Source organism: Ambystoma mexicanum, chromosome 1q (assembly GCF_040938575.1).
Source record: "Ambystoma mexicanum isolate Mex_15411 chromosome 1q, UKY_AmexF1_1, whole genome shotgun sequence".
NCBI lineage: Eukaryota > Metazoa > Chordata > Amphibia > Caudata > Ambystomatidae > Ambystoma > Ambystoma mexicanum.
The window spans coordinates 1,111,818,763-1,111,837,205 of record NC_090922.1 but is presented as its reverse complement, the minus strand read 5'-3'; the positions used below and the strand labels follow the sequence as shown (position 1 = coordinate 1,111,837,205).

Here is an 18,443-nt window from a genome sequence, read left to right as displayed (position 1 = left end):
GGAAGCCCCATCACACACAAAAAAGAATTTTACGTAGAGCAAAAGTAGTCGACCAAACTTCCAATTTTTTCCTGAGGTTCTGCGTTGTTTCAGACACTTTATTTTGAAAATGTGCAATGGTTTAGGGAGTGTGACTGCCATGGAACTGAATAAGCACCAAATACAGAGGATTGAACAGCAAATAGAATCATTAAGAGAGTTAGATAAAATAACTAGCATACAACTTTACATTTGCATATCACAAAATAAAACGGTTGACAAAATAAAATGTGACATCTTTCAAGTCTTACCTTATTTGTTTTGCGTAGCTCTGCTCAATCTCTATTCTTTCCTTTACAAACTTTGCAAATCTTTCCAAGAAATCAATCCCCCATTGTGTGTGTTTCTCTAAATTATCGAACTGATCCTGTAAAAGTAAGAAGAAAATAGGTTTACCAAAAATATTAATGCTATGGGCAGTAGTAATGTCTAATGATATGCACCCAATTTTAAGGGTTTCTTAAGATTCATTTCAGTGAAGACTCTAATCCACAAAAAGAAACTGATAGATAAGCCTAGAAGAAGCCTGCATCGGCCAACATTTCACTTTATTTAGGTGATTCGAGAATCAAACTTAGGAGATTCACGTGACTGATTCGGGCTAAGCTCATGACAATTCATGCTGATGAAATATTACTATACACTGAGATCAGACCTTTTCCTGCCAGCACATTTTCAAAGAAAACAAAGCATAAAGTGAGTGGTATAGGTCAGAGGTTCAGTATTGCTCCTGTAAGGGATGCTCAAAGAAAGCAAGAGGGTCTAAATGGCTAATAGCTCACATCTTGCTGAATATAGAAACCAAAACAACTGTATGCAGCCTATAAATATTTTAATGTTTTTAAATGTTCCAAATTCACACAAAAAGTAATGCAAATATATTCCACAGACGGTGCATTTTTTTGTTTGCATTTACTCTGAAAAAAATTAGCTGTCGGGAGCATGTATAGCAGACACTGCACAAGTCATAATTTCATACATCTAGTATCTCTTTGCTGGTAACTTTACAATTGATACTTATTTTAGATATTGCCAGTACCTTCACTGACCTACACAATATTTTCTCAAGGTTTTTCAGTATGTAATTGTGTCATTCAATGTTTTCATTTAAACCTCTTATGTAACTGTACGAAAAATCATTCCTGGTACTAGTTTGGTTAGTCTGTTTTCAATTTGAAGTTGCACCGTCATTTCTGTATTGTTGTCCACCTTAGCTCATTCCATTGACGGGTTTAACTAGGGGGGCAGTGATTATTTTGTTTCTTATACAACCTCAATAATTGAGAATTTTAGTTTTACCTTTCAGTGCCCAAGGGTTTGCCAGGCCTATGTCTACTGCTTTAGAATGTGTAGTGAGTGGACAGACATTTCATATTCCAGATGGGTAATGTCCATTTAATTTACTAACATTAGATGGGACGGTCCATCTTTTAAGAAAAACATTTTAACAATCCCTTGATTTTGACAGTTACATTTGTTCAAGTGGCAACGTGTAGTCTTTGGTCCTTTCAATTCAGTTTAAATATTTGAAGTTGGTAGTGCATCTCCATTGTAATAGAGAGCCAGTTTGGCAAATCTTTACTAGCTTATTGGGGTACGTTGCGACTATTAGAGAGCATGTAGGCCTCCTTTCCAATTTCTGGGCCATTTCTCTCAAGTCTGAGGAGTTGCCCTAGTGGAATGTTCTCTCGGGTAGGTTTTACAGGATTGCTCCGACAGTGTAAGAGCACATTTCTGTCTGTGGGCTTGGGGTATGGACTAATTTGAATTGCGTGGTCTTCCACAGATACTCGAATCTAGATAGTTGACTTGTTGGCTACGTATGTATGTGTACATTTAAGATATCTGTAAATTTGTTAAATGGTAAGAAGAGGTTGCTCCTGTAATCTCTCCATTACAGATCAGCAAGTATGGACCACACTTTTCAACATGTGTCAGCTTTCAAACACAGTTCAAAGAACAGGAACTTTGCTCCAAATGAGTCAATATGCAGAGAGGAAAGGGGGGAAAGGGGAGGGAAAAGGGAGGGAAAGGGGAGGGAAAGGGGAGGGAAAGGGGAGGGAAAGGGGAGGGAAAGGGGAGGGAAAGGGGAGGGAAAGGGGAGGGAAAGGGGAGGGAAAGGGGAGGGAAAGGGGAGGGAGAGACCTCACTCTAGCCTCATAATTTTCCCACCCCATTAGCACCATGCACATGCTGCCCGATGGTCCTGAAAGTTCCAAATGACAGGAGTCTTCTCCTTTGCGTAGCAGTCCCTACCGTTAACCCATACCAAAGATGATAACCCTATGTCAGTAGCAAGAAGGTAGGCTGGTGCAGGGGGTCCAGACAATCAGAGGGCAGCCCTTGCTGACAGTCAGAAAGCCATCTGTGCAAAAGAAACAGTGCCTCAGGTGTGTTCGTTTATACTTCTTGTTGGTTAAGTTATGCGCCCCTCACATTTTGTATAGAAACATTTCTGCAACCGACAGAATACGTAAGGAGGCCTCGCACACGAAAATGCTTCATCTATTCCCTGATAAAAGTCCCTAAACAATAGACAGGCCAGGGTAGAGAAACTCTATTCAGAAGGTTCCCTTCTCATCTAGAAGGAATTCCTGCACTGCTAGAGTGGCCCACTACCTAGTCTTCCCTGACAGCGGACGATCTCCAAAAGACAGTCAACAGTGAAAGCAGTCATCAGTAGGGACTCCCCACAAGGTACCTCTTATGTTCCCTAGTTCTTCCAGCAGAGCAAACTGCACCAGAGACACCTCTAGAAGACGGCTCTCCAGACTTGGCTTTGGAGACATCTGGTAAATATCTCTGAAGAGAAGTAGCAGAAGAAAGAGGTAGTTGCTCAAGTATGCTCAACCTGGACCACCATGAGGCTTGGCATCTCCTCTGTGGTTTGTTACAGATGGCTTTAACAGATTCTCAAAATGTTCGCCGAGTTTCTTTTTCATTCAACAGATGGCAACAAGTGGTTTGTCATTATGGGCACGTTGAGGTGGGGTCACTAAGCCATCCCTCTCTCGTCACCCGTGGGCTCTGTGCATGGTAGCCAAGGCTTCCCTAATCCCGGGCGTAATGGTAGACTAGAGGTCAGTAACCTCTACTGTCTAAATGTCTTTCTCATGTCAATAACAGGACACCCTGGTCTTTCCCTTCACCCAACCATTCTCTTGCTCTCTCTCTTGATCATACTACTACTCTCTCTCCTCGACCTGCTCACCTTCGCTGCCGATCTCCTTCCGATGTTCTGCACACTCTTGCAACTCCTGCACCCTCCCACACCTGTTGATCTCACCTCTGCTGCTCTCAACCGCCCCTCCTCTCTGCTGCTCTCAACCGTACCCCCTCACTCTGCTGCTTTCAGCCCCTCCCAATACATGTACTCTCACTAGTCTTGCACCCTTCTCCTTACTCCCCTCTCCTACACCCCTCTGCCATCTTCCAGCACCCACTCCCTACTACCCTCATCCCCCTACTTATGTCTCCCACTCTTCCCTCGACCCCTTCTTGACAAGGTCAAGCCCCTTGCTCTGTCACAGGTTTGTTGCTTGGAAGGCCGTCAAACCTCCTTTTTTATTTTTGCTTTTATAAAGCATGCAAAACCCCCAAGCATCAAGGCGCTGGTTACAGAGAGCGGTGTAGGAAATGAGGGGGAGGAAACGGAGGGCAAGGGAGAGGGCGAGCAGAGGATACAGGTAGGTTTACAGTTTGTTAACAGTCTGGTTTTGAGTCATCTCCTGACAGGTCAGTATGATGTTTCGGTATACAAGTGGGGTGGCAAAGTGTTCCAGAAATGAGCTGCAGTGGTTGGAAAGCTAGAGCTTCCACCTTTCATGCACATGCATCTTGGGGTGGTAAACCGTGGCTGTAGATTGTTTTGATGGGTCTGGAGGAGGAATGTCTGGCGATTCTCTGCGAGAGGTAGGGCGGGGTAATTTGTTCTCTCACTGGTAGCCAGTGGGTGGCTATTCTGTAGGCCGAGACAGACTTGTTTTGTCCGGTTGAAGCTGGCACGGATAGCATTATTTTGGTATACCTGGTTCAGGTTGCACTCTAAGGTGCTGCCAAGAGAGTTAGAGTAATCCAGTCAGGAGCAAATTAATGCTCAAGCTATGGTTAGTCGGACTTCTGTGGAAGGAAAGGATTTACTGCATTCAGGAGATTGGTAGTGTGGGCTGCTGATGAGGCAATGGCATTGGTGTGCCGGGTCATGCTGAGGTTGGAGTTCAGGTAAGACTCCCAGGGTCTTGGCAGAAGGAGAGAGTGGGATGGTGAGGAGTCAATGGTGAAATAGTTTATTTGCTATAAACATCTTCCAAAGGAGCATTTTTTTGCAGGAATAGAGGGACCTGGCTCCTAAATACTGGGCAAACACGCACCCAGTGTGTAAGGGTTCAATGACTAGTTGCTTGAAATACTTAAGTTAACTCTCTCATCCCTAGCTTTGCTGGCAATGCAATGATAACTTCTAAGCATGCTGCTCCTTATGTTAAAATGGACATAAAGGTGGAGACTACATTAAAGGATTCCATGCCACATTTAACTTTGTGATGCAAGCAGAGACCCATGCTTCCTACACCCCTTAGGCTGTTCTTACAGAATTCCTAGGGCTCCTTTCTTTCGCCTGGAGGATGGCTCTAGCCTACAACCCTTCTGGAATTAAATTATAAGTAATTGCAAATCTCCTCGGATAACTCCTTCAATATCGACCATGCCACAGTTATGTGCTCTGGATCAAAGATGGTTGGGAGCAGGTAGTTTTGGTTTAGTTCCTTTCTGCAAGGGAAAGCCTCTCAGAAAGTGGTGGGCCTCCTGCTCACTTCTTACGACAGAAGTTTTTCAGCTCTTGTATCAGGGAACTGGGAGGCAGAGGGCATAGTGCTAAGATAGCAGTTTCATGAAACACAGATGCACATCCAACGAGACTTGTCCCCCAACCCTCAAGGTACACTGGATCCCGCTTCCATTTCCACCGAAGAGCCTCATGAAGGAGATGTTGGGGGTTTGGGCCATTTGTTCGTCAGTTTTTGATTATGGCAGGGACTCGAGGCAAAGTACATGGAATGTCCCTGATCGAGCGGGAGGAAGACTGCTACACTTAGAACTATATGATGATCCCATATAGTGGCAGACACTTGGCACAGGCGATGATCTGCAGAAGCCATGCCACTGAAAGTAAGTCTCATTCTCACCCTATGGCCCCACCCAAGAAGGGTCTCAGAACTGGGGTTCAAGAACTACTGATGAAGTGGGACCTTCGATGGGAGCAGCAATGTCTGGATGCATTCACCATTTTCCTAGTTTGCAAGCCTGCAGCGACATTTAGCCCAATCAAAGACCTGACGAAGACACCACAAGAGAGAATTCCCATGATCATCCTGGAGTGCTCCCAACATTGATCAATCTGGAAGAAACATGCTTCCAGCCCACTGGAGGCTCCTGTGCTTTGCTACTCATTGTGGGCAGTTTCAAGTCAGGGAACTTTATTATGGTCCGAGATCTATCCAGTGCACAAATCCTGGCCCCCGTAGTGGAATGGATACACTTGGAGGGATATGCAGTCCGCCCATAACTAAATGATTTTTCCATCCATGCTCACTTACGGTCTCTGGCAGGGATGGATTGCTAGGTGGCTATGCTCTCCAGGAATTCATCTGGCTGGTTAATGGAGAAATCATCTCTCCTGCTAAGTTATCAGTTGGAGTTTATCATAGGTTGCTTCGAAACAGTCTTTTTAGTTAGGCCTTCTAACCCACTGTGTAGCCAAGCTCCAGAACAACCTTTACTCCAGTCTCCTGTCAAAATTAGCTTTGGCCCTCAGTGTCTGCAGGTACGGGGGGGACCTAAGCACCTGTGTCTTCAAGGTACCATGGCAGACGGCTGAGCACTGCACCAGCCCCAGGAAAAACACATCTGATCCCATCGGGCACCAGTCACTAGACTACTTCTTTCAGATATCTTTTATAGCACGCTTATTAACGATGACCAGTCTGTAAGCACGGGACCGGGCTTCAAACCTGCGTTGCCCTGTGCGGTCTTGTTTCCAAGACAAGCGTGTTGAACCCGTGCTACCCTGCACGCCCAATTTGGCAACAGTCACTAGATTACTTCTTTCAGATTGTTGTAATTGAGTTGGTTCTACGCTCCTCAAGCGTTTGTTTCTGTTTACGAGACAAACATCTAGCTCTCTTGTCCAAACCATGGATGCCAGTGCCCAGAGCTTGAGAGCTACACCTCTTGAGTGTATCCGATCATCGAACTGTAGGGATTAGTCTGCCACTCATCAGTCCTTGACCTTTCTTCCACTCCTAAGAGGTTCGGCACTACTGAGGGAAACAACCCTGAAGCTATGTCCTTTATGTGAACAAACAGCTTTCCTGGCAGGCAGTGGTGACATGCAGAGCGGGCAGAAGCAAATCCACTGTTCCCTCATGGAGCCTTAAATCTATCTTGTATTTAATGTATGTTGCGATTGTCGCCAAAAATGCTTGTACAAAAATAAGAACCTGTAAAGTGATCAACACATTCTGGGTAAATCAGAAGAGGGGAGAGAATATAGAGTTTAATGGTTGAAAAGAGGATAGAAGATGGGTTTTAAGATTAGACTGAAAGATAGAGAAAATCAACTCATCGTCCAATAGAGCTCCTTAACAAGGACGCCAACATTTTTAGCAAAATCATCGCTATTTGACTTGGGGGAAGTCCTCCCAGCCCTAATTGATTGCGATCAGACAGACTTCATACAGAACCAGGTGGCACATATTAGGCGGGTGATGGACTTTGTGGCGCTGGCCTCCATAAATCCAGGGAACTATCCATGCTTTCCTTAGACGCTCATTGAACGTTTGATAGCATGTCCTGGGACTATCTGATGTTACTTCTGCCTGCTTACGGGTTCAGCCGGCACTTTTCCGAATTGGTGTTCGCGATCTTTCAGATCCCGGCTACTTGAATCAAGGTAAACTCGCATTGGTCGTCCCTCTTGCCTTTGGGCAAAGGGACCAGACAGGGCTGCCATTTGTCCCCTTTAGTCTTTGCCCTAGCTATGGAGCCACTGGCACAAGCAATCTGCCGCCATCCTAGTATCTTTAGCTTCACATATGTGGAGAGATGCCACAAGTTAGCATTGTATACGGATTATGTGCTTCTTATGGGACCCACTTATCTCCTTGCGGCTCTGATGGGCCTCCTATGCCAGTTTGCTAAAGTCTCGGGGTTCGATATTAATTATGGGAAATCTTTTGGACTGGGCCTGACTGAGACCCCGGAAACCCTGGCTACCTGAGGAAGATCTTCCCCCTTCTGGTGGGCTGATCAGGAGTTCACTTATCTGGGGTACAGAACTCCCACCTACTCCGGGTTAGCGAAGGGCCAATATCTCACGGCTGTGGAAAGAAGTGAAAGACCTGTTGAAGCGGTGGGACTCGCAGGAGATCTCAAGACAGGACCACATCTGTGCTGTTGAGATGTGGACTCCTCCCAAAACTGTTATACATCTTTCAGGCTTTACCAATTTTTATTCCAGAACACGATCTGTGGGGCAGTTTATCTGGCATCGTAGAAACACTCCCTCGTAAACTTCTCACAAAGGCAAAAGGGCTCGGCGGGCTGGGGGTCCTGTCAATCCCCAGATATTTCCGTGTCTCCCAAATTGCCTCATCGTTAGAGTGGGCCAGGGTAGAGGATGTTCCCAAATGGCGGGATTTAGAGCAGGCCACCAATTTCACCTTGAACCACCTCCCATTTCTCCCAAAGGAAGTGAGACGACTGTATGGTACTCTTCTAGTAACTACTCTTGTGACCTTATAGAACTGGGACGAGGCAAGTGTGCAGCAGGGGTTTAAATCCCAGTTAGGTCCACTTTCCCTGATCGTCCAGACGCTGGCCTTTACACGAGGCATGCACGAAAATGCTTTTCAACACTGGGGTTCTGGGGAGCTCTGAAAGTTGCAGGACTTCTACAATGAGGCAGTGCCACACACATTTATTGAATGCGCATATCGGAAGTGTTCCGAGTCCAGAAATTTAAAACTCTCCTTGCAATTACGCCATTGGCTATCTAATACACTGGTCAAGCAGGCTGGGTCTCGCGAGCCGAAGCTTAAAGTGCTGGAGGGGCGAAGTTCACAGAGTCTGAACAAGTTATCGACTACTGGAAAATGCATCTCCAGGGGAGAAATTGCCCTATATGCTGAAGTGGGAGAGGGAACTGGGCCTGGAAATCTCAGGAATCTTGGCTGAGGATATGGGCTACAGCACACAAAAGCTTGCGATGTACTCTTATTAAGGAAGGGGCTCTCAAACTGTGCTTCTGCTGGCATCTGTCCCCTCAGTGCCTACATGCTATCTACTCTGAATACTGTTGGCACAGCTGCAGACAATTAGGAGACTTAGCATACATGTGATGGCAGTGCCCCATCATACAGATCTAATGGCAGGAGATCCGGTCCAGAATTAAGGAGATCACGGTTGCCCTGCTCCCCATGGATCTGTAGGTTCTCCTTTAGGGTGATGTCCCAGATTATGTCTCGTTTCCTATGACGGGCGAGAGAGCAGATTTGACTTCACAGTTAAAGGCTGCATGCATCCCTCAGGCACGATTTTGGAAGTCTGCGAGGGCCCGTGTTCGTCTTATTAGTGGGCGATAGTGGGAGATAATGGGGATGGAGAAAATGTCAGCACCCCTCGCAGGCAGCATGTTAGTTCTGCCTCTGTCGTTATTTGGCTGCTTTAGTTTAGAGTTTGTTAATTATACAAAATGAAATTTTGATGCCAATTGTTACCTTGTTCTTGCATTATTCTATACTTTGTACTGTGACCATCGAAGTTTCAATAAAAACATGTTGAAATAAGGTAGGATTGAAAAAACAGATTACGAGTGAAGGTAGGGGTTGAGAGAGGGGCTGGGGGCCGCGAGGGAAGAGAAAGAAAGGGAGAGTAGATGATGATGATGATTCAAGGAGTAGAGGGGGTGAGCAGAGAGCCTGGGGAAGGGAGCAAAGAAAAGGAGGTCCAGGCAGGAACCAGATTGATGGGAGGGGGGGGCAAGGAGTCAATTGACAGAAGCGAAAAGTGCATAGAAATGATAAGAGGGAGATTAAAGTCACCAAGAATGAAGAGGGAGAAAAAAAATTGAATCAAGATGGTCAGTGAAATCAGTAGACTGAAAAGAGGTAAAAAGGTAGGAAGATCAGAAAGGGGAGGTAATAGCATCCAAGAAGGGGGTATGTGTAAAGTGATTACAAGTGTGGTGAGAGGCAAGGGTAGAGGCATTATTTGGAGTGATCAAGGCCTCAGTAAGACAGAGGAAATGAAGGTTAAATTGCATAAAGAGATAAAGAATGGAGTGGGACTTATTACAAACTGAACAGGTGTTAAGAAGACGGAGATGGATAGAGGGGAGGGAGTCGGAAGAGAGAAGGAAAGCAGGAATTAGAAAAGTTACAAGTGCGGGTAAATGAAGGCTGGTGAAAAAGGGGCAGGAAGCCCTAGAGGGGGGTATGCATGATGAGAAGAGAAGAGGAAAGATAGGTGTAAAGTACAGAAGACAATGGATGGTAGTGTGACGCATGATCAGTGAGAACTAATGAAAGACAGCATCTGCAATGAACAGGTGACTGCGTCAAACAGTTTCACTTGATGCGACAATTAAAATAACCCAACTTTTAGAAATGTTTAAAACGATCAATGGTTAAGGATGAGCAATGTTTCGGTTTTGGAGGGGGGGTGGTAAAAGTTTTATGGATTGATCTTTCTGTAACAATTTGTTTTGCGGAAATACAGAATAACAATTTTTAAATGGCGCCATTGTATATATGTGGTCATGTTTATGTATTCACAATTACTACACTGCATATGATTAACTTGACGGAAGAAATGACTCTGGTTTTCTGTCAGTCAAATCTGCTTTATTCCAGGCGAATACCCATAAATGCACAAGTGAAACGCACACATTACCAACATTTGTACAGTATAAACTGGTTATAAATTGTGCATATTTACATGACACAAAATATGAACCGGTCATATTTCTCTAGTTTCCCGTTAGTTAATGCCAGGTACAGGTGACATAGCTAGATACAGTGAAAACAACTTCTGGATGAAGCGTTGACTTGCATAAGGCATGTCAATTGCAGACTTGGACTGGGTTTGATAAATATGCGTACCAGCCATCTCATTCTAAACTTGCTATATCGAGAGCAAAAATAACAAAATAAATCTCACTTTCAACTGCAGTTGGACAAAAAGGACACGATCTGATCTCACTCATAACAGGACCACCTGCATGTGAACTCTGGCACAGGAAACATTCATATTCAATCTAAAACCCTTTCCCTAGGCTAAAGGCCTCATCCAGGTATTGTTCTGCTAAAAATGAATCCCTGTGTGCAAGGCACCCTTCAAATCTGGTTTGTGTTCATGATTTTCCAAATGGAAAATATTTAGTCTCGCTTTTACTTCTCGCTTCTATCCTTCAGTTTACCTTGGATTCCTGTAGCAGGCAAAACTTCTACAAATGCCTAAACCACTTCGAACTACTGCCACTTTGCAAGTGGATGACATCCCAGATTGTTTCTTTGTAAAGACAATACTTTGTTTTTATCTTGAATACTGATTCAGTCAAACAAACTTAGCAGTCTCCTCGTGTTTAGAAGCTTGAAGTAATTGCTGTTGAGAACTTAATGTAAGTCCAAGAATTTGCTTCAAAAATTTGCTTTTGACTTTAGAAATATCGCATACACAATGATAACCCCATATTGTCACTCGGGATATGTAGACTTTCAAAGTTATGCAAACTCAGAAAGGATCTCTAAATGTACACTTCCCAGAACAAAATTAAATTGAAGAGATCAGGTAATCGGGCTCTTCCAAGGTGCATCATGGACTGCATGGTTGGAAACCATACGAATACGGAGGATGCGTTTATCATCAGTCTAGGGATACGACCTCCTCCGTTTTCGTCTTGCAAGAGGCTTAATACATCCATAAACTGTCTCAAGAAAGTAAACATTCCATCGTTCGGTCTTCCCAATCTAGCATCCCTTATCAAGGAAAACCAGAAGGTCAGGTGTTATCAGTGTAAAGGAAAGATTAATGTATGGACCGTGGCAATTATTAAAGGTACAGTGGTCACAAAATGTAGCTTTGTTTTAAACTTTGGTAAAATAATGTGCTTTGCAAAAGTGTGATAATGGACAATAAATGCGACATCAACCAGCTGGTGAGGAGGCAGGTTGAACATGGGAAGGGGCCAGCATGTACCAACAATATCGATAATGACAACATTAGCATTCATGTTGTAACCATTACATTGTGTTCACTATTGTACAGTTGTAAAAGAGAACGGGGACTACTGCAGTTGGGTGTTGCAACAGTAGGTCTTACTAGGGCTCCATCAAGAGATGGGAGGTGCTTTCTAGGATGACGTTGAAGACGTGTGAATGAGCGATTGTTTATATTTGCTCAAATTCAAGAGGCTGTGCATTCCAAAGGGAGAGATGCAGAAGGCAAAGAAGCGGAAGCAAAGGCAGTGGGTAGCTTGAGATCACAGGGTTCAAGCAAGGGGGTTGCAGGATAAAGTAACTAGGTGGGGAAGGGTATCCCATGGATAGATCTGAAAAACAGGCTACTTTGCATCATGCAGAACCAGCACTGGCTACAGCGCCAGGCAAGCTGCGACACTAAGAGGAGGCTGAATATAGTGTGTGCTGCAAAGTTCAGTCTGGCAGTAGCCTAGCTTTGGGACATGGAGAGAGATTGGTGTTCTAGCAGAGATTGGTGTTCTAGCAGAGTGGAAGGCAGTGTTTGAATGAATGGTCAGTAGGTTGAGCTTCGTTGCCATGGCCACTACAGTGATAAAAGTAAACGGAGTTTAAGTTTGCTAGCAAACAGCCACCCAAGAACTGAACATGGAGGATTTACTGTGGCTTCCATGACCAGGCACAGTATGGTCAGGAGTTGCAGGTGCCTGCTGGCTCCAGTTAACTGGGGATGCAGCGCTCATATTACCATTCCGAGGGTTAGGTAGGCAATATTGCATGGTGCGTTGGAGTTTCCTGGTTGCCCCGTTTACAGCTGGCAGCCATGAAGTCGGATCGCAGGTGAAGTCCAACCATTAACGAGACAAAGGTCTGGGAATGCGCCAATAGGAGTGCCACGCCTTTTTACTAGGAGGTTCCCAGGGTCCTTGTAGGATGGGTTTGGGATGTCCTCATATATACCATATGGAAGGTTTCAATGTCAATTAGATGTGCACACTTCTGCATAACATGCCTTCACAGGAAGTGGCAAGTCACTCATGCCAGTAGTAGCTTGCATCTTGGTACTTTATACAGTCCGATAAAGAACGAAACAATGTATAAAATGGTAGAAAACAACCTACTCGAAAACTCTGCCATCCATCGTCAAATTCTAGAGTACAACAAGGTCAATAATACTGGCAACCAGCTAGAAAATGCAAGGGCGGTGGTGCACAAAGCAAACCCACAGGGAAAACAACAAAGCCAATGAACAAAATGTAACGAAACGGGATCAAGCGGGCAACAAATATGTAGAATAACAAATCCCTTCTGCAAACCTAATGCTGTGTTTTCAGAGCTCATCATTGGCGTCCTTGAGGACTCGCTTTTCAGGGACAGCCTGCATGAATCTGCACGTGCACTCACCGCTTGTTGGCGCAAGCATTTTGCTTCTGCCTGGTGAGCAACAAAAGCACATTCTTTCCATTTTTCTATTACATTAATACTGATAAATAAGGTTATACCGCGTCCTTCATCCCTATTTAGACAAAGATGGAGCAGACTACAGGAAAGTGCTTGCAGGAACACACAACAACGTCTTCCTCACACTCAAGGAACACCATGAATACTTGAAACAGGTCATCATACAGAACAGAAAGAAGGCACCCAAACCTGTAGGACAATAAAGATGAAAATTCTTCTATCCGATGGGACCACAGAAAAAAAAAAAAGAGGGTCAAAACTATATTCCAAAAGTTACTCAAATCTCACCTTTTACTGCTATCAATATTCATAACGGATATTTTTTGCTACAAAATAAAATCAAAAAAGGAAAAGTTACATGTGTTATCAAGAGGTTTAGCTACATTGCATTGCGTTTAATGTCAGAGGCAGTGAAGAGTTCAAGCGCAACTAGAAGGCAGAAATCTCCACTGTTCTTGACACGGAGAAGGGCACGGTCGTGGACTTGCGTGGTCACTAGACCACAATAGACCACTCAGCCAAAGCCAAAGTGGTTATCTTAGGAGAGTTATGTTGGGGGATTCTTTGCACATGGCGACCCTATCTCCCCTCCCCACAAAAGTGCTATATAAATCTCCAAAATGAGAAGCAAGTAGGAAAAGATCGTAGCTCATTAAACCCACACTAAAATAACCAGTAATTACGTTGGTTACAAGGCAATTGCTGCTAATAAGACATTGGCATACATAGGCTGTGATGGGTTTACACCTTTAGTACAATATAACAATGCTGAACATGCTTTTTATTGTTGGAAAACCATTTCACATCCTTACTGAAAATATACAGTCATCTACTTTGCCTCTCCCATACCCTCTTGCCCTTCCATTAGGTCTACCCCTTTGGGCACTGCTCCTGCTCTGGAACCTGCAGAAAAAAAAACTGGGAGTGACCTTTGATGGCTTGGAATCCTTTGCTCCAATAATCCAGGACAGTACCAGAAAAGTACACCGTCACCTCCGATTCCTGGAAAGTATTCTGCCTTTCTTAAATAGGCCTGGTGATCTCCCAGTAGACTACTGTAACCGTCTGTCCCGGAGCCTCCCCAAAAGCCTGACCCATTGGCTGAAGAGAAAACAAGGCAGTCATGCTGATCCTGGACCAATGCCAAGGATCACAGCACACCTGCCCTCAAATCACTAGATTGGCTACCCAGTGATCGCCTTCAAAATTGCGGGCCTGACACATTGGGGAGCTGGGCTGAGTAACATTCAAGAGAATCTCACCAAACACTGCCCGTCCGGGGTCTTAGGCTCAGGATACACAGCCAGCCTCGCTCCAGCCTATGTCAGGAATGAAGACATTCGGGGCCAAGATACATTGAGAACGGGAGGCCGCTGCCCTCACCTCTCTGAAATCGCTGGACAATCAATGATTCCGAAAAAAAAGCTCGAATTTCATTAATCTGTCACTACTCATGTTCTGGGGGCAGTGATAGATTTGCTAATCGAATTGTTCCGGGTTAACCCCAAGACCCACTCCTTTAGAACATTGTTTAATCTGGTTTGTCATGTACTCCCCTCCCTGTTGCTCTCGAACTGTTCTGGAATGTTCCACGGTTGCGCAGTATCTGACACCCCCTCTTCCGTTGCATCCAGCTCATCCTTTTTACCCCCTCCATCTAGGGACTGTTTGGGGGTGCCACCTTACCAATCAATACATACATCCACGGGTTTACTACCCACAAGGCGGGAACAGGAAAGCCGCAAGCAGCTTTTCCCTCTCGGGAAGTGATCCGCTCGCCACCTCCGCGCTGAGCCCAGCACTGAACACTGCTCTTTTGGCTTCGGCAAGCGCCGGCCCCAGACGCAGGGCGTTTTACATTCAGCTGATGTTTGCGATAATTGCACAGACAATATTGGCCCTGCATCCAAATGAAGTCCTAATAAGGTGCGCTGGGCGACAAGCCAGGGGTCAGGGCTGTAAAAGCGACATCCTTCTCCAGCGCCAAACAATGCCCTTGCTGTCCACTTCTGCTCGAAGCGCTGCCAAATAGTTTAGAGATTGTGGAACAGCAGTGTTACAAACTACACTGGGCAACTTATTTTAAAGAACAAACATATTCGGTTGATAATGTTCCAGGGTGATCTTCCTCCCCTTAGCCTCGTGTTTCTTTGTATTGGTTAATCAACCTATTTGCTTTAAACTCTAATAACCGGCCGCACAGATGGCAGGCCGGGATCCAGCACAGCCCAAGTGTGTTTGCATTCTGCTGCATAACTCGACAGATGGTGCATGATGTAGCTGCTCACACATTCCGAATCTTGGGCGATCAATGCGGCTCTGGTTTCGCAAAGGTTTGCAAGGCCCAGCAGGGATGCAAAGGATGTGCGGGCCGCCTACCTTGCATTGGTAGCAACATCCCAGAAAATGACAGAGGGACAGGAGTTTTTGCTACTCCAGGGGACCATGGGAAGTTACATTAAAAGAAGTTGCTAAGAGAATGTCGAGAGGCACAACTTTGTGATATTTCATACACATTTCATATTTCATACACCAATTATGCGGATGATACGCAGGTGTTAATCCCACTCACAGGTGACTACAAAACTGACATGTCTAATCTCACTGCCTTTTACTGAACCATCCAATCCTGGATGGCTGACAACTGGCTGTGCTTAAAAAGTGAAAAAACAGAACTCCTACTTATCGGTTCACCCACTACTCTGGGTAACCTCAGTCAGGAATACTCCTCTTTCACTATCGACAACACACCCATCAAGGTATCTGTCAAAACACTTGGCGTCGACCTAGACTCAAACCTCACAATGGGCAGACAAGTGAATGCTATCTCCACCTCTTCAGCCTACTATGCAAAAATCATTAATGCATCTAGACCATTCCTCTCCAAACAGAACTGTCTCACCATAGCCAGAGCCATTATAGGCTCCAGACTAGACTATTGCAACGCCCTACTATGCGGGACGTCATGCAAGAACCTCTCAAAACTACAACTAGCGCAAAATAATGCCCCGAGGGCAGCCACGGGGACCTCTAGGAAAGAGCACATCTCCGATATCAGGAGACCGGTCCACTGGCTCCCAGTTAAACAGAGAATAATTTTTAAAACTCTCGCCCTGGCACACAAATGCCTCCATGATGGTGCCCCTCCGTACCTTATACAGAGGGTTGTCAAACACACTGCCACAAGACCTCTTAGGGAAGGCTACTCTAACCTTATCTTTGTGTCCAAAACCAAAAAGGCTTGTGCAGGAGGATCCAGCTTCCCCACGATTGCTGCCACACAATGGAATGCCCTCCCACCTAACCTAAGAATGCTCCAATCCCATACAGCCTTCCGTAAAGCACTCAAAACACAAGTCTTCATCTAACCAATCAGCTGTTTCTCCTGTTGATACATAAACTGTATTAGTAATGTCAATTTTGTAATGAGTAATATATGAGGACTAACTGTAACCAAGAGACCTCCTGGTCACATGTAACCTGGCCTATTGAAACTGCTTGTAAAATTCTTGTAACAAGCGCCACAATGCCTCTGGGCTGTAGGTGCGCTATACAAATGAAATAAATAAATGAATAGTCCCATACATTGAACAATAGGAGGGAAGATTTATTTGGAGAAGCGTATAGTGTGAACTCAATCATTTCTAGGAACTTCTAACTTTTGTCAGATAAGGAACAGTGATGAAATGACGTGCTTGGGATCACGCGCTTAACTTTAGGTGGTGATGCCAGGATTTGAGACACATTTGAAACTCTGCTATTTGACCATATACCTTCCCCAGATGCGGTGGGCAGAAATGGGAGTTTGGCTTTGAACATTTCTTTTATATAGATGACTTGAAACACACGCAATACCTTGTCAGAAATATGGTAAACTATATAGGTGCACAGTTGTAGTTTTTTCTCCCTCATTGAATGGAAGACTTTTTACTATAATTCTATTCAGTGTGAAGCTAAGAAGTTACCTCTGGCTTTTGTGCATTTTTTTTCAAGAATTAAAGACTTGCAACAAAATATATTGTAATGTACTCATGACAGGTATCATGGAAGGAAGAGGTGTTAAGGGAAAGGGAGGAGTTAGGAAGTTAAATCGACGCACTATATTTAAGGTGAGTAGCATGATCCACACATAACCCGAAAATTGAATTGCTAATAACATTGGACTTTTGACGATTTGGTTGTATTTTGCACGCAAAAATGTTGCCACCAACCCCCCTCCCAATGCCCATCCCCCACCCCGACTGCAAATTGTGGGAAAGGTGCATAAAAAAAAGGAAAAAGTTATTAAGAAAGCAAAAAAGCAAAAAGGGCAAAAACTGCTAGACAGAAGTGAACCAAATAAACAACTTGGGCCCAAGCATGGACTATTTCCGGGAGGGGTCTGGGGTTATTCCATCCAGTAGTTTTAAAGTATTTGACAGGGAAGGGAGTGCCCCCTTTCTCCCAAAATGATACCTACATTTTTCCCATGGTGCTTTGCAGGAGAGACTTTTCAGAAATGAAAAAGTCCTGTTTTGCTCGATATGAGCGATTATCGTGATAATTACCACAATAATGTTAAAACAAAAGTGAACAAAAAAGCTATTCCGAGATGTAAAAAGGATGAAATCAAATCAGGCTAGGAGGTGGGGAGCAGGAAACATCATGGGGAACTGGGGGTGGTCTGGGGAGCCAGTCACGGCTTGAACATTTTCGTATTTGTTTGTTTTGTTTGTTTTATTTATTTGTATAGCGCTCCAAACCCAGAGGTAGAAGGGCACTTTAAGAAAACGGTTACATAGTAGATATCTATGCGTTACATAATTAATACATACATACTTATATTATATACAAATCGTGTACAATTTCAATATGCAGTCATTTACAAAACATGCAGCAGTTTACCGAGCGGGCGATGTGCGTTCAGGAGACAGTAGTTCTACTCTTTGGTCAGGAGCCAGTTTATAACCTGCTTCCTGAAGATCTGGAAGGACTCGATGGTTTTGATGTTGAGGGGTAGGGTGTTCCAGAGTTGGGAGGAAAGTACTGTGAAGCTGGTTCCTCTGGCTCTTTTTAAGTGGAATCTGGGCACTGTCAAACATAGCGTGTTGGAGGATCTGGTGGTAGGTTTCATGGTGAATTTGTTAGCTAGGTATGGTGGTGCTAGGTGATTAAGGGACTTGAACGTGAGGCAGATGGTTTTCAAGTCAATTTTCTGGCGTATGGAGAGCCATTTGCAGGCTTTCCTGGCAGTGGAGATATGCTCTCGCCTGGGAATTTTAGGGCTACGTGCAGAACGTTATTTTGTAATACCTGTGGTTTATTAATTATAGATTGATTGGCACCTAGGTACAGGCTGTTGCAGTAGTCCAGCTTGGATTGTATGAGGGCTCTGGCGAGAGTGAGGCAGCTATTGGATGATAAGAAAGGTCTGCTGGCCCTGATGAGCTTGCTGATATAGGCAGAGGCTGAGGCGATCATATTGGTTTGTTTACAGAGTTTAGTGTTGGCATCCAGGTAGAAGCTAAGGGTTTTCACGCTTTTGGCAATTGGCAATAGGGATGGTGTGACCATCGATCGTGATGTTATTGTAGTTGGGGCTAAGTTTAGTTAGGTTGTTGGGGGAGCCGACGATGAGGAGCTCAGTCTTCTCATCATTCAGGCAGAGGCCACGAGAGGCCCTCCATGCCTGAATGATGGAGAATATTTCGT

General features: G+C 44.6%; 1 protein-coding gene across 3 annotated transcripts in view; it reads right to left on the bottom strand.

Annotated features, from left to right (window-relative positions):
- FNBP1L (formin binding protein 1 like) overlaps positions 1–18,443 on the bottom strand; it is a 1,167,050-nt gene that overhangs the window by 829,905 nt on the left and 318,702 nt on the right. For all 3 annotated transcript variants that reach the window (XM_069641836.1, XM_069641837.1, XM_069641838.1), the window contains exon 2: positions 291–406. In XM_069641836.1, the coding sequence (XP_069497937.1) occupies positions 291–406 (116 nt within the window). The remainder of the gene's footprint in view (positions 1–290; positions 407–18,443) is intronic.